We start from the raw sequence: 15,261 nt of genomic DNA on the forward strand, positions 1-15,261 counted from the left end.
AAATATTACATAAACAACTGAAATGCGTATAATAAGATCAAATTTTGTCTTTGAGGCTTGATAGTAAAGGGGAAAAAGTAGAGACTTGACGTATAATGTGATGCTAGTACATTAGAGACGGATACATAAAGCCTCGTGGGTAAAAGTACAAAGAATCTATCATCAGTGAACTCCAAGACTGACTCTTCTAGGTTTGCGCCGTCGGATTCTTGGTCACGTGATTTTTTGGTCACATATCTCGACCCAAGGACCTTGTGTGCACATCTGTGGTATATTTGCATACTGAATAAATGGATACAGGTTGCATATTGTATTGACCATAATATATATTTTAATGATACAATAACACATACCTATTCTTTTTTTTTCATCTGTTGATGATGATCATATTATTATTTAATGTTGAAACTTATGAATATTTGGGGATGGAAAATGACTAAGTAAACTTATTTTGAATAAAAACATTTATTAAAAAAAATATATTATCGGTAGGTACTATACACATATACTATTAAAAGCACATACTGTGTCCAATTGCCTGGATCGTCAATTCTTGAATCTGAAATAAATAAAAGAATAAATCACACCGTATTATAATCTATAAGTTAGGTACATTTCAGTATGGTTATAATATGTATTTTAATTATTAACTTATAATACATTTATATAAATATTCAAGGATTATTGGCACCTACTGATTATGATGTAATAATTATCTACTTAGATTGGAATTATATCCATATTTACATTTTAATTTGAAGCATAATATTATGATCGTTATCTGTAATAAAAAAGCAGACAACTTGTAGCTTAGAGTAAGTATATAAATACAATTAGTCAATATTCAATTAGTTGTTTGAATCGGTTCGTATATATAATTTATTTCATCCAATTAACATCAATCTTGTTAAAGAAATCATATAAAAAAATGTAGTTAACATGAATATAAAAAACCAATTTCTCAGATGAATAATTAAATATTCAGTAATCACCCAATACTGGTTTAGATAAAGATTTATTACCTATAGTATTAGGAAATATTATCCACTAACATGATGTTTTGAATTAATTAATTAAACCATTCTCTAAAACAAATATTACAGTTGATCATTTATAGTTATGAAATTATACTTTATATTATCCAATCACGTACAATGTTTATATTATTCAATGATCATAATATCAAGTTTCTAAATTAAAATGAATCCCTTTGAACGTATTGAGTTCAACGTAAATGATACGAAGAGAGTTTACAAATAAATTTATTTTGGTCTTCGGAAAAAATGTAAGTAAGTAAAAGGAAACAATAAATTACTTGAAATTGCCTTCTTCCCTCAGGATAAAATGGTCTGCGATATCTTTGTTAGTATTTTAGTTATTTTATTACATAGGAATAAATAGCTTGGCACTAACAATTAATATTTCAATTACTTAAGTAAGATTACTTACTTTCAAAGTTATCGTTATTATTAAGTACCTTTTTTATGTTTACTTATACCCATCAAATCAGTACATTGCATTCTAATTTATAGTAAATATTTTTATATGTATTATCACAATATTACAGTGCTTTTACTAATGTAAAATGTTATACTTTCATAGAAAAATAGTTTTAAAAGACAAATAGTGAGTTTTATTCAACAGACAACATAATATATATAATGTTGCTAAACGTAGTTCATGGTAATTTCCAGATGATTAATTTGTAAAATCAATAAATATACTTCGTTATATTACAACGTCATCTGATTTTCCATAATGTCACCAGAATTAATGATGATCATATATGAATGATTTTCTTACTATGAATCAGAGGAAGTATAACGAACTCCGTTATTAGTCGGTAGGACACGAGTCTAAGTTCCACGTAATAAGACTTATTTACAAGGTTTTTTTCTACGAGTACCTACATGTATATTTCATAACTTGATCGGATAAATATCTGCCAATTATTGTAAAATATATCTGCTATAGGCACTCAATAATATGTTTATTTGTACGGTGTAAATACCTATATTTTCATATACATTTTATTCAAGGTTGAATACTCATATCAATTCTAATAATATGTAGACTTGCAAAGCTTTTCCAAATTGTGTAAATAATATTTGATGATTTACTTTCATCAGTGTCAGTACATATCTACACATAGGTACTGCAAGGAATGGCCATATGTATTCATATATGATAAAAAGCTCGCCAATACGGAATTATTTTTCAGTAAATACCCACATTTAGTAATATATAATAGTTCATGATTTTTACCGATATACGATCTATTGGGGAAAATGGGAATTATAATTGAATTTTTGATAAGAGGCGCAAGAGTTGGCGATGGACCGAGGGAAGTGGCGCCAACTTATGCTTGCCTTATGCCCCAATGTTGGGACTGACAGGGTGGAAGAAGAAGATATTTAATATAGTAAGTATAATAAATAAATATATATATATAATAAGTAGCTACATATTATATTTAAGTAGGCACTTGAAAAATTATAATTATTAATCGTTGAATGAAAATGATTATAATAATTAGTCATTTACCTGGACAACGGGCCTGGTGCTAAGAACATAAACTACACCTTCAGCAATGTCAATTGGCGCGACACTTGGAAGCAGAGGATAGGTTTTCTGGTCCAGGATTTCTGGGTTGTCGGCGCTGGCGTTTGAAATAATTTCTGATTTTACCAATCCTGGGCTGATACTCTGTGAGAGGAGACATTATTTTATTTACAAAGAGTATCAATTATTATTTATTTCGTTTACTAAGTTGTCTTAAAATAAAATTTAAATATTGTGGAAAAAAGTTCAATTACTCGCAAAATATTTAAAATTTTACATGTTTTTAATTAAGAAGATAACAAAGAAAAATATTAAAACTTTTTGATGAATATACTTCAAGCTACTTTGTTGTACCTACGCTACGCCCCAATTGAATATGCTTGCAATTACGTGACGAAATTTACAATACGTTTATCAAGAGATTAAAATAACTTTAATAACGAATAATTTTTATAAGAGCCTTAAAAAACTTTGTTACTGCCGTCATTGTTTCATCGCAGTTACGTCTTGCTCAATAATTAAAAAGAAATGCAAGTATCTTCCCCATTGTAGAAGTATGTATGTACTAGTCAAACTTTAACAGCACTCCGCAATTAAAATTCAATAAATACGACATAATTGCTAGGAAAATTGCCCCTCTTGGGCAGATGTAGAATGCCGCCGCCCTTTTTTTTAGTTTCAAATTTAATGCAAATTCATTAGATACCTAACCGGTCATTTTCTTATTTTTCTTTTCAGTTCTTGCTATCTTAAACGGACAACGTCAATAAGAATCTTTAAAATTTTGACACACACACGCATCTACTAACATTCAGAACTTATTTCCACGAAGCCTATTCCGAAAACTTGTAATATTTGTATTCGGTCTTTCATTTGCTACAAAGTTAAATATTTTAGTTAATCATGTACCCATTCTGAATATTCGTATCTATCGAACAAATGTCTTGTATATTTTAACTTTTACCATTTTATGTTTGCATGAAATAGGATTTTATGTTCTTGTAAATTTCAAAACAAAGATATAAGCTCAGCATTAAGGGCATAAATTGAAAATCGAATATCACTGTAGGTAGGCACTAACATAATAAATTATTTTTCACACGGAATTAATCGCAGTCGTGAAACATTATCAATTATTTATTTATGTTGTCTTGAAAATATAATATATACATCTTCTTTAAATAATCATCTTGCGTCATAGACTATAGATACATCTAGACGCCACCCGTTGCATTGCTAAATGAAGCTGCGTGCCATGCGTTTGGTTTGTCGCTACAAATGTTACAATACAAACGCATTCGTCTACAAATGTTCGAGCCCATAGACCATTTCGGTAGTGCTCGCCCAAAGTGCTCACACTAGACGCTCAGAATTAAAATATAATTTTTTACGTTATATAGTATTTTTAAGCGGTCAAAATGCAACCATTAGGTAAAGATATCCATAATTAAAGTTATTTTAAAGAAACACTAGGTCACTGATATTAAAATATATAATAATATACAAATAAATTATCACGAACATGTATCAACATACCTATGAAACGTAATACCATCTTCTTGCTTATCAGTACGGCTACCATATTTTAATACAACACATAGAACCATTTTTCTAATCAACTAAAAATATTTACCACTGACTTTATGTTTAACACAAAAAATAGCAATTTTAGCAACACGGGCTCGCAGGTTAGCGACGCTACGTGAAGCGATTCACCACACATTTGCTGGCGATACTTTTGGAAACTAGCTCACACATATGTAGACCTTTTATCTTACTCTAGCGCGTGTCGCAGAGATTATAAGGGTGCCGAATACTTTCTCACTCGCACTCATGCATCGTTTTTGTTCAAGCCTTGTCTTGCGTACTTATTTTATTATTCGTTCTTAGTAAAAAAAAAATATAAAGATTTAATTAAGATTATTGATTATACCTTATATTGTATTTATAAAAGTTACATTTTTTATTTTTTTTCTGCATGATCTTTTCCTGCATGATCAGTATTTTTTCATATTATCAATGATAAATCTTCACATACTTCACAATGTGGAATATTAAAAAAAAAAAGAAATGAGGTAGGTGCCTATATTCTTATTATTTGAATTCGCCATTTAGATTAAGATAAATCGTATAAGAACATCAGTAGTCAGAATCTAGGATATATTATATTATACGGAAGTTAGTATACTCCGATGATCTACAACCTACGAATGTGGCACTGACGAAACCGCGGAATACGTTATGGCCTGTCCATTTGCTGCGTCCATCTGAATCCTAAGCAACGTGCCAAAATCCAATGACACTACCATATATTGGCCAAGGCGTGGACCAAAAAAGTTTTGACGCATCTATCGTACGGACATTACAGAAGACTGAATTGTATGCAAATTACAGTTTATCGACAATCAATGGTCATGTCACGACTAGTGTGTCGCCTGAACATTATAAGGATGGTGTTCATAATAATATATTATCACTTTACCGTCATTCTGATTTTGGAGTTCAAGTTTCTGAGTTCAAGCCTAAGTGACTCGGTAATGGCGGTTACGCCATATTTGCTGGCGGAGTAAAGTCCTGATGGGAATTCAGTATAGGGAACACTGTGACCGGATACACTGAAAAACAATTAGGTATTTGATTAGCAATATATACAAGTATCTATTTGTACTTTTACCCAGTACCTATTTGATATTCTCTTTTAGTAAAATAATTTACCAAACTACGTAGATATGTAACATAACGATATTAATAAATGTATTCCTTTATAAAAAAAAAGGTTTTTTTACAATAATGCACGTTATGAAGCGAAAGAAAACGGGGATAACAATATCATAAAGACCATTATCCGAATCAATCAATCTGTTTAAATTCTATATTTATTTAAAATATTTTAACCGTATATCCATTTTGACACTGTGGAAATGTACTTTAATATGGAGTTATTTAAATATCATATGAATATTGGTTGTTAGCTATTGTCTAAAAAAGTAGTAATAAATATAGAACAATATTTTAATACGTTGCATTCAAATATGCTGATTACACAAGTAGGTATCTGACAGAGTTTTTGGTTATTCTTACTCATAATAAATTATAATTATTATGGTAAATAATATTTATTTTTTTAAATCTAGTACACCGATAGAAAAGTACGTAAATATTATGGCTTGTCTGATTACCTGTTTATATTGATGATATTTCCATCATCGCCTCGTGTCCTCATAGTTTTAAGTGCTTCCCTTGAAGCAACAGACAGTCCCAACACGTTCAAATCAATAACCGATTTCCAATCCTCGAAATTGCCATCTACAAATTAATGAAGATTTTTTTTTGTAAATTATAAAAAATAATTAAAATATTTATTTATTCAATAGGTACTGATTCGAAAATACTTTTTCAAAATATAATAAGTAACTATATAAGTATTTAAAAAAATGTAGACCCAAAAAATATGTTGATATGAACATGTACTAGGGATTGCAATACCGAATGAAAATATCACTACCGGTTTTTCGTTATTTCTTATTAAATACCGGTATTCGTTAAAACATAAGTACCTACTTATCAGTAAATATAGCTATTACAATCTTTTTAAAACATTATTTTATAGGAAAAAAACCTACCTTACTTCATTTATTATGGTGACATTTAAAAATATGTTTTAATTACAATATTGTAGAATTGGTGATTTTTACAAATAATTTTAATATGTTGATAATTTCAACTAAAGCCCTCAAAAAGGCTAGTCCATTAAGTGTAAATAAGCGCGGCTGCAGGAAAAGCTTTTTAAATTCAAAACCTGTACAATCATCAATATTATTATTGTAGAATAATTGAACATTAGTCACAGATGTTTTTTATTTCGAAATAATATCAGTAGATTAATTTATCGAGACAATTTTATAAATGGGTATATTTAATGAATTGTGTTTTATTGTTATTTCACCTATGTTGGATTCAGTCAATATTTTGCATTTATCAGCACATAACTTATACAGTCAATTGAATAGGAAATACAGTATAAACTAATGAAGAAATAACATCAAATTCGTCGCCAAAAACGTAAACGAGTATGTTTTCTTAATACCGAAAATTACGGTATTTTGGATTTTTAAAACCGGTATTTCGGTATTGATAAATACTGGAATACCGGTATTGCAATCCCTAACATATACGAAGAATTAAATTGCTATACCTATGTATTGGAATTATTCAATCAGAATACTACTATTCATCTAGCTATACAATCACAACTAATTATATAGAATTACTTTAATAAAAATGAACCTACTAAACTTATAAACATGAATAACTTGGTAATATTACAGTATGTACATAGTAGTTTACCCAACATTAGATTATTTGTGAATATTTTTTTATTCTTACAGACTAATGCGAAAGTACCTACATTATTTACTTAAAAAACATACTGTTGCAAAATCTTTACATGCATTTTTGATAGTTGTTTATAATAATAATCATAAAATAAATGAAAATACAGATACATAAGATATAAAATAAATATATTTTTTATTAAACTTTATAGTTTTATAACTATGAAATTAACTTCATTTGCTGACTTTATTTATTTACCATAAAAAATACAAATAAAATAAAATAAATTATAGTAGGTAATATTAATAAATATGTAATGTTTTTTTTATAAACTATATCCGAGTACAAAGGAAAATCTGGACATCTTACAGATGTATTATAATTTATCCTAATTTATGCCCGAGCGGTTACGCATCAGGTTTACAACGTCGTGGGGTCCCGGGTCTGAAAAATTCACATGTTGTTTTTCAATGTATGTATGTGTACCCAGAGTATGAATCTAATAGGTTGAATAAGTGACTAACATCCATTTCTCGTAAAACAAAAATCTGATAATACAACATCCACTCTGTGGAGGTCCATATGATCTTTTTAGGATCTAACATTATAAAAAACATTATCACAAAGTGTCTACATAGTTTCTGTTTAATTACATTTTTCCGCAATTTAATGGGCGAGTAGAATTGAGTTGCCGTTTTTATGATGTTGTCAACTTGTGTGTGTGTATACAGTATTTAATACTACCTCGTGGCCAGTGGGTTTGCTCAATTAGTAAAAAAAATAGGTTTACTTACCGATTAGAGATGATACTTTATATATTCCTGCGTTATTTATAAGAACATCCACTCCTCCGTAAGTAGCCTCGATATATCTGAATGCTTTAATAATGTCTTCTTCTTTGGTCAAATCACACCTGATTCCGAAAAGTTTTCCATTCGTTTGCTTTGACAATTCCTTGAGAACAATACAATTAAATAGCTTAGAATTCTTGAAGAAAAAATATACGGAAATTTTTCTCAAAATGATTTATCAATGATACGGCAATTATTTCAGTATTGAGATAAAATTAATATAATAGTTTGAAGAATAGCCCACCATGGCTGAGTCCCGGGTTCGAACTCGGGTCTGGCAAACAAATAATATGTTGCTGTTGTCTAATAGGTTCAGCAAGACGTGACGTGACTAACATCGATTTCTCGTAAAACAATAATCTGTTACGAAACCTCTTCATGAGGCGGCACAGCTATTCTTAACAGTTTACTTAACACTTTAGCATGTTTGCGTTATTTTTATTGGTGAAAATTAACATGGAGCAACTATTGGTAAATTCGTAATACGGAAAAAATTTAAGTTGGTACGAATGTCATCTGAAATACGTCTCTTATTTGCAAATCTTGGTCAAATTCAGGTATGTTCGTGTATAGTTTTTTCCACCCTAACCCCGAAATTTTGTATTGAAACGTCAAACAAGAATTGAACATATCAACATAATCTACAATTTAACCACGTTTTTATTAGCTCGTATTCTTGTTTGTCCGGTACAGATTTTTTCTTGTGCAGTACAATTTTTTTAACTATCTTCCCGACTAGCTAGACATTAAAAACTTTTAGAATATATCAGAACACGACGACAATCCATTATTTTAATACTATTGGCCATCTTTAAGCAGAATTGAATTCATGTTCATTTAATTCTGTTTTGTATGTTTCGGAAAAAAATCGTTAAAAGTAATATTTACTACTCACTATTATTGGTTGCATTATTTATAATATTATTAATAAATATGTGTGTTACTATGGAAATCAATATGAAATGTCAAAATGACATTTCTGTATTATATAATATATATTCAGTACCTATTTCTATCAAGTACAATAAAAAGTTTTTATTAATACATAGAAAGTTTATATGATTCAATAGAAAATTTAAAAACGTGGTATATAAAAAGTTCTTTTTATCTTGTTATTATTATTAGTCATGTCATTGAAATATGTATTTAAAATAAAATGTTACTACCTACTCCCCACTCGATATTTGACAGCTCGCGGGGAACTATCTATTGAGGGGGGGCGTGACCCGTGACGTAGATTATATTCAAATTCAAAAATTCATTTTTTTTTTTTTTTTTTTACATACCTTGAACATTACAAATTACAAATTTAAGACGTTCACAATATGACATTCAAAAACAAAGACAGTGTAAATAAGAAATAAATATATGCAGTATCACAAAAACAGTATGAAAAGTAAAGTAAAGAATATAAAATTGTATTAAAAAAATATTAAATATAAATAATAAAGCATGGAAGCACACCGAATGACCTAAGTGGACCCTATTTTAAGAACTTATAAAACAACGTCCACCTATACTCATCCTCACGTAGACGGAATATATCAACATCCGAAGCGATTTGGTTGAACAGAGTTATTACCCTCCCAATTGGCATCACCAATAGCAGGTTAGTTCTGCTCCTCGGAAGAACAAACAACTGATGCTCCCAATTTCTAAAATAGTTATCAATGACACACAAGTGAATACTACCAAGAATGGCAGTGTTCTCATTTACACCACGTATAAATTCGAAAAAAATACGTGGCCAAATATTGATATCTTTTAGCATTTAAACCACAGTATGTAAGCATATCTAAGAGAAAATCAGTTGGATATATTATTATTTATATAGAAATTGATGTACTCAATCTCGCTCTAAAAGTTAACACAGCCAAGAGAGCGGGTGATAAAAGATAGTACATTTAACAGTTTACTTCTTGTGATGATAAATTAATTGACATATAAAGTGATATGTAAGAATAACCTCGCAGATCCACACAAAAAAATTTGAATCTTAAATTTTATGTATACCTATTGAATAAAAGAAATGGTTAAATTTATTTTTCAAAAAAAGATTTTGGTGCAGCTTTTGCGCCTTTATCCAATTATATTATAATGTCACCCCGTTTCTTACTCGTTGTAGGGAGAAAATTACTTTTTGAATTGACATCAGTTATGACAAATATAAATATATTATATAAAATGTGTTTTTTACTTGGTATTCGCCGTATATAAAATGGTTTTAGGATAATGTGTCTTGTTCCACTTAGATACATAACGAGCTTTTTTATATGTTGTGAATTGATATTAAATGATAAACACATTTCATAAATAATTATTATCATCGATTAGTATCAATCATAAAAACGGGTGTACTTTTGTTGATACTTCAATAAGTATCACCATGATTTTGATTGATTAGTATTCAACGAAGAATTCTACTTAGTTATATAATCTCAACACTGCAATTATATTTGAATTCATTTTTCACAATAAATTATCTCAAAACTATTATATTGCACTGACGAATTGTTTGAAGCTGGGATGAAGATACGTATTCATAATAAATATTTGTCACTATAAAAAAGAATGAAGAGCGGTTGCGTCTATAAAAATAGTATTATCATCACTTGGTTACCTTGATTTTTTCATCCCTGCGTGCCAAGCCCACAACCACCATCCCCCTATCCGCAAGCTGAAGGGCGATCTGAGCCCCGATACCGGAACTTGCCCCAGTCACTACCGCGACTTTTCCATGCCAGCGCCAATCGGCCGAGTAACTGGTGTGCCAGCAAACTGCCAGGCACAGGAACAAAAATGCAGATCTGGCTGAGGGGAGTGACATCGCTGGGTTCGTAAAATTTCACTGTTCTCTGTGTGAAAAACATAGAAGGTTTTAAAAAGTAAATATTTTTTTAAAGTGTATTGCATTAAGTTAAATTAACAAATTATACATTTTAATACGTTCACAACCTAACATGAAATACAAAGAAACTAAGTATAATTATTAACAACATTTAAACACCGTAATGCTTAGTATAAACCAAGATACATCAGAAGGTGAACAGTGTTTACCATCCGTGTTGGAATACAAAAACATCAATTGAACATTTGCATCATGATTAAGCTGTTTACATGTATATCTTGGTCTGAACTAGGCATAATAACAAGAAAACTTGCAAATGAAGCGAAAAAATAATACGTGTAAATAAGTACACCAAGTCAGTCAAGTAGATATTATTTAAAAATTATATGCAACAACGTCTACCTAAACTCATCCCACACAAGTGGAATACATCAATACCCGAAATGGTTGATTTAAACACGGTTATTGCCCTTAAATTAATTGTTGATAAGTGATAGGTACACACGTCAATACGAGCAATAATTGCATAAATTTATTTACGTCGTAAAAAATATGTAGCCAAATAAAAGCCCCTCTATCTTTTTGACTACATTATGAAAGTTAGTTGGATGACAATATGGATAATATGTATACAACCTTCAGTCAAGTCAATATTTTAGTATTTTTTATTTATACTTATTCGTGGATTCACTTAAGTACTATGCTTGCTAAATAAATAATTATTTTTTATTCACATATTATATCTCTGACGATTCTGTGATCTTCAAAATAGTAATATAGTCTATAGTAGGATAGACAGGGAATGGGACGACTGGACTCCGGACAATTGGACGCCGCACTGTCGTAGACACGTATAAGAACATAGACAAGGTATTTTAATCAGTTTCTATCTACTACTTAGTAGTTTTAATTCATTTTACTCTTAACATATGTAATGTATTCTTTATTGCGGATTGAGAATTACCATGCCTAAGGCTTTATATAAAATAAAAAAACTCTTTTTTCATTGGAACTTAAACATATGCATGATTAAATCATAATTTACGTCCGCATATTTACATTCTCACCAACTATTAAATCATAATTTAATCATTTAAATATGAATAATAATATTAAATATTTAAAAGTACCTATAAGTACCTAACGTCTATTTATTTTCGAATTCCGTGGCGTCCAGTTGTCCCGGTGCCAAATCGTCCTAGACCTGAACAGACATGGTGATGCTTGATGATATATAGCAATATAATATATTGTGACTTCTTACCTAGTTATGATTCATTCTCAATTCAATGATTTATAATTATTATTTCAATATTGATCTTTAGTTATAAATCAAAAAAATTATGTGATATTTGTTATATTATAACTAAAAACCATTAGAAGGTAAGTGTAGCGCTTTGTCAAATAATTTTAGGATACATACTGTTTTATTTTTAATTAATCGTAATGCAACCATGAATCATACATAATATTTAAATATCATATTGTGATAAACAACTTATTGCTTGCATATAATTTTAAATTGTATGGTATAATACTCGTACTATATTATGCTTTTACATACCTATTGGTTATATTATGATACAAGTGTTTAAAAGCGAAACACATGATAAATTACATATTTATAAAAATTCTTACCTTTAATATAAAGATAAACAATCAAACGATGCCCACTCGTATGCGACTAAGTTTTCAAATGAAATCTGCAATATTTATATGACTTGTGTTTTTTTCATTTCCTACAAAAAAAGTAAATACATAGGTTGGTATATACATTTGCTCTTGACTTTGGGATCAGTTACAAAGGACCAGTGTCAGCGTGGACGAATATTATTATTGTATCTTCAAAAACATAAAATACATAAATTTTATATTATTGTATTTTGTGTGTATATTTAAAACACACGTTTAAATAGTTAGCCTATTGTTTAAATTTCATTATTTTAACTACCTACCCGTAAAATTATATATAGTTTTATCAATATGTGTTTGATCTAAAGCAAGGATCCAATGAGTTGAGTGCTGTTGTGTGCTAATATAACCCGTACTCCGTTATATGGGGTAGGGTAAGGGAAGAAATGATAATTTTCATAATTTATATTGCCATTAAACCACATTTAATTCGTTTCTATTTTCTTGTTTAAAAATAAGTACCTACTGAATTGCATCCCTCGAGAATATTATTATTTATTACTGTTATAAATAAATAAAAGGATTTGTTATTAAAATGTTAATACAATTATCTCAGCACATAGCTCGACGAACAGGTATGTACCTACTTACTACCTATACTGTTACGTTCCCGCATTGCATGTATTGCGCCTTCCGCCATGTGAGACCATTGAAGAGATAATTGTTGAACAAATCTTGTCATTAAATGGTACCCAAAAGGTAGAAATCTTTCAAAAACTAGACACGAAGCGAAGAAGTAGTTGAGTTATGTGGAAGTATGTAAAACCGCGACGCAACTTTCATCTAACAGTGGTTAACCCCAGGCTGATGACAGTAATGAGTATATTTTTTTAAAATGAAGGTTTATAATATACATATTATATATACTTGCAGTATATACTTTGATATCGTATGTTTTTCAAAAATATTGTAAACCAGTATATAAAAATGTATTACTATAACCTACACGATTCTTTTTGGTTAGTTATAACGACACGTCTATGAATCTTTGACTGGTCTTATTTTAAGATAATCGTTATTCAATGTCGTATAAAAATTTAATTGTACATATTTTTTTCATGTCTATGCCACTTATATTAAGCAACGTAACAAAACACAAATAAAAAAATTATATTTTATGATTAAAAAATATTGACATGCTACGTCAATGTATCTTTTGTGTGCAAACATTATATAATTATTTTAATCAACGTAATAGAGTATTTTACGTTTTATGTAAAACAGGTAAATTATGTACCTATTATTGCAGTCTACGATAAATTAAGATAAGTGAGTTTTATATTATTCAAGATATCAATTATGAATAAATTTCGGCTTAACAAAAAATAGTCCATATCCGGAACTTATAGACCGATATCAAGAATATAGACTAACACTTTTAACCTTGGTTTTATTGATTTTGACATTTGATACATCCTCAATTATAGATGCTTTGTGCAACCAAAAAAATCCCAGGCGTTATATAAACATTTTGAATAACATATAGAAACACTGATGCAGCAGCGATTTATATTATGCCATCTTGTAGGTTTTCCGTTAGCAAATTTATCCGGCAAGGCAACACGAGTAAAGTAAAATATTTTTTCAGGTGACTTAATTAGGAAAACAGATGAATCATCTTAAATGGTTATTTGCGCTTTGTAGACAACCTTCCTATCTTTTTAAAAGACCCAATAGACTTTTCACTGTTTTGAAAGTAAAAGCGGCAAAGTGGGTTTTAAAGATAAATGTTTCGAAAATATAAATACTTAATAATGAACTGATTTGCTGGTCCAAAAGCGATCCTAGTGAACGATATTTAAATCGAGTGGGTCAACATTTACGTCAACTTCTGGTAACAAATATTTGTAATGGTCGCTGAGCCAAACTAATATGGAAAATATTTAGGCACCTGAGTGGTATTTACAAAAGTGACAAAACGTTACTCGTAAAGTGTAGTTTTCTTAATCACTGCGTGCTGCCAGTGTTCACATGTGCATGTGAAATATGAATCCTAATGTAAGAAAACTCATATAAGAGTGGATGAAGCTTAAGGTAATGAATTGACTCTTGATTATACCATATCTAATGATCATAATATATTATTTAAAATGTTATAATGCTAATATGGTAGATATACAGAATGATTATGTATTAGAATACATTTTGTGAGAAAACTCATAGCAAATTTACAGTAAATGTAAGATACCTATATAATAAACTGCTCTATAATGCAGTGGAATCCATACATGCGGTAGATGCGGCGCATGCTTTATTATGAAAAGGCTTTTTCTCATGTTTATCGTTATTATTTTTTTTAATTTACACATCTCTGAAACGAAACCACTCAATCAAAGTTTATATAACATAAAATCCATAAACCTTTTAAAAATCATTGTTAAAAACGAGCTTAGTTGATATGAATTTAAAAAACTTATTAATGTTGTTTGTGTTTCCCCCTTGACAGCATCCCTTACTTAAAAAGTCACCGCATGCCACTATTATAATGTATACGTATTTAATTTTCATCTCTAAGATTATTCGGGAAATTAATTTTAATAATAAGTGATATTATAGGTATTCATAGCAAATAAAAAATCACTCAACTTCTCACAAAGATGTGTAAAATATATTGCATAATATTTTCAATGTGATGATTAATATTTTCCTTCCCGCAATACGTGTTTCATTCTCTATCTTGTTTTAAAACACGATATTTTTAGCTATTATTATTAACTATTATTAATACAATGGCAGGGGTCAGCAACCTTCGACCGGGTACATTGAGAAGATTAAATTTATGAATGGGCGGCAACATAAAATAAGTTTTTTTTTAATGTATTGATGAAAAATATGTAATCCATATATTAATAAATATTATATGTACCCATTTGACGATAGATTTATTATTATAAATTTTCAAACAAATTTTAATAGTCCTTCAAAATTATGACTCAGTTTTTTTCAAATAAAACTTTTTGACTTGTTTTAATA

General features: G+C 29.3%; 1 protein-coding gene across 1 annotated transcript; it reads right to left on the bottom strand.

Moving 5' to 3' along the window:
- Positions 1–446: 446 nt before the first annotated feature.
- On the bottom strand, positions 447–12,282 carry LOC147067088 (farnesol dehydrogenase-like). The gene is made up of 7 exons (XM_085954322.1): positions 12,235–12,282; positions 10,369–10,603; positions 7,692–7,851; positions 5,742–5,868; positions 5,045–5,177; positions 2,545–2,706; positions 447–559 (listed from the first exon to the last, which is right to left on the bottom strand). Exons 2-7 carry the CDS (start codon positions 10,573–10,575, stop codon positions 512–514), a joined length of 837 nt encoding a protein of 278 aa, XP_085810448.1. The 5' UTR covers positions 10,576–10,603; positions 12,235–12,282; the 3' UTR covers positions 447–511.
- Between the last annotated feature and the right edge of the window lie 2,979 nt (positions 12,283–15,261).

This window comes from Rhyacophila brunnea, unplaced genomic scaffold, assembly GCF_057557595.1.
Source record: "Rhyacophila brunnea isolate RB1 unplaced genomic scaffold, BYU_Rbru_1.0 scaffold_4, whole genome shotgun sequence".
Classification (NCBI taxonomy): Eukaryota; Metazoa; Arthropoda; class Insecta; order Trichoptera; family Rhyacophilidae; genus Rhyacophila; species Rhyacophila brunnea.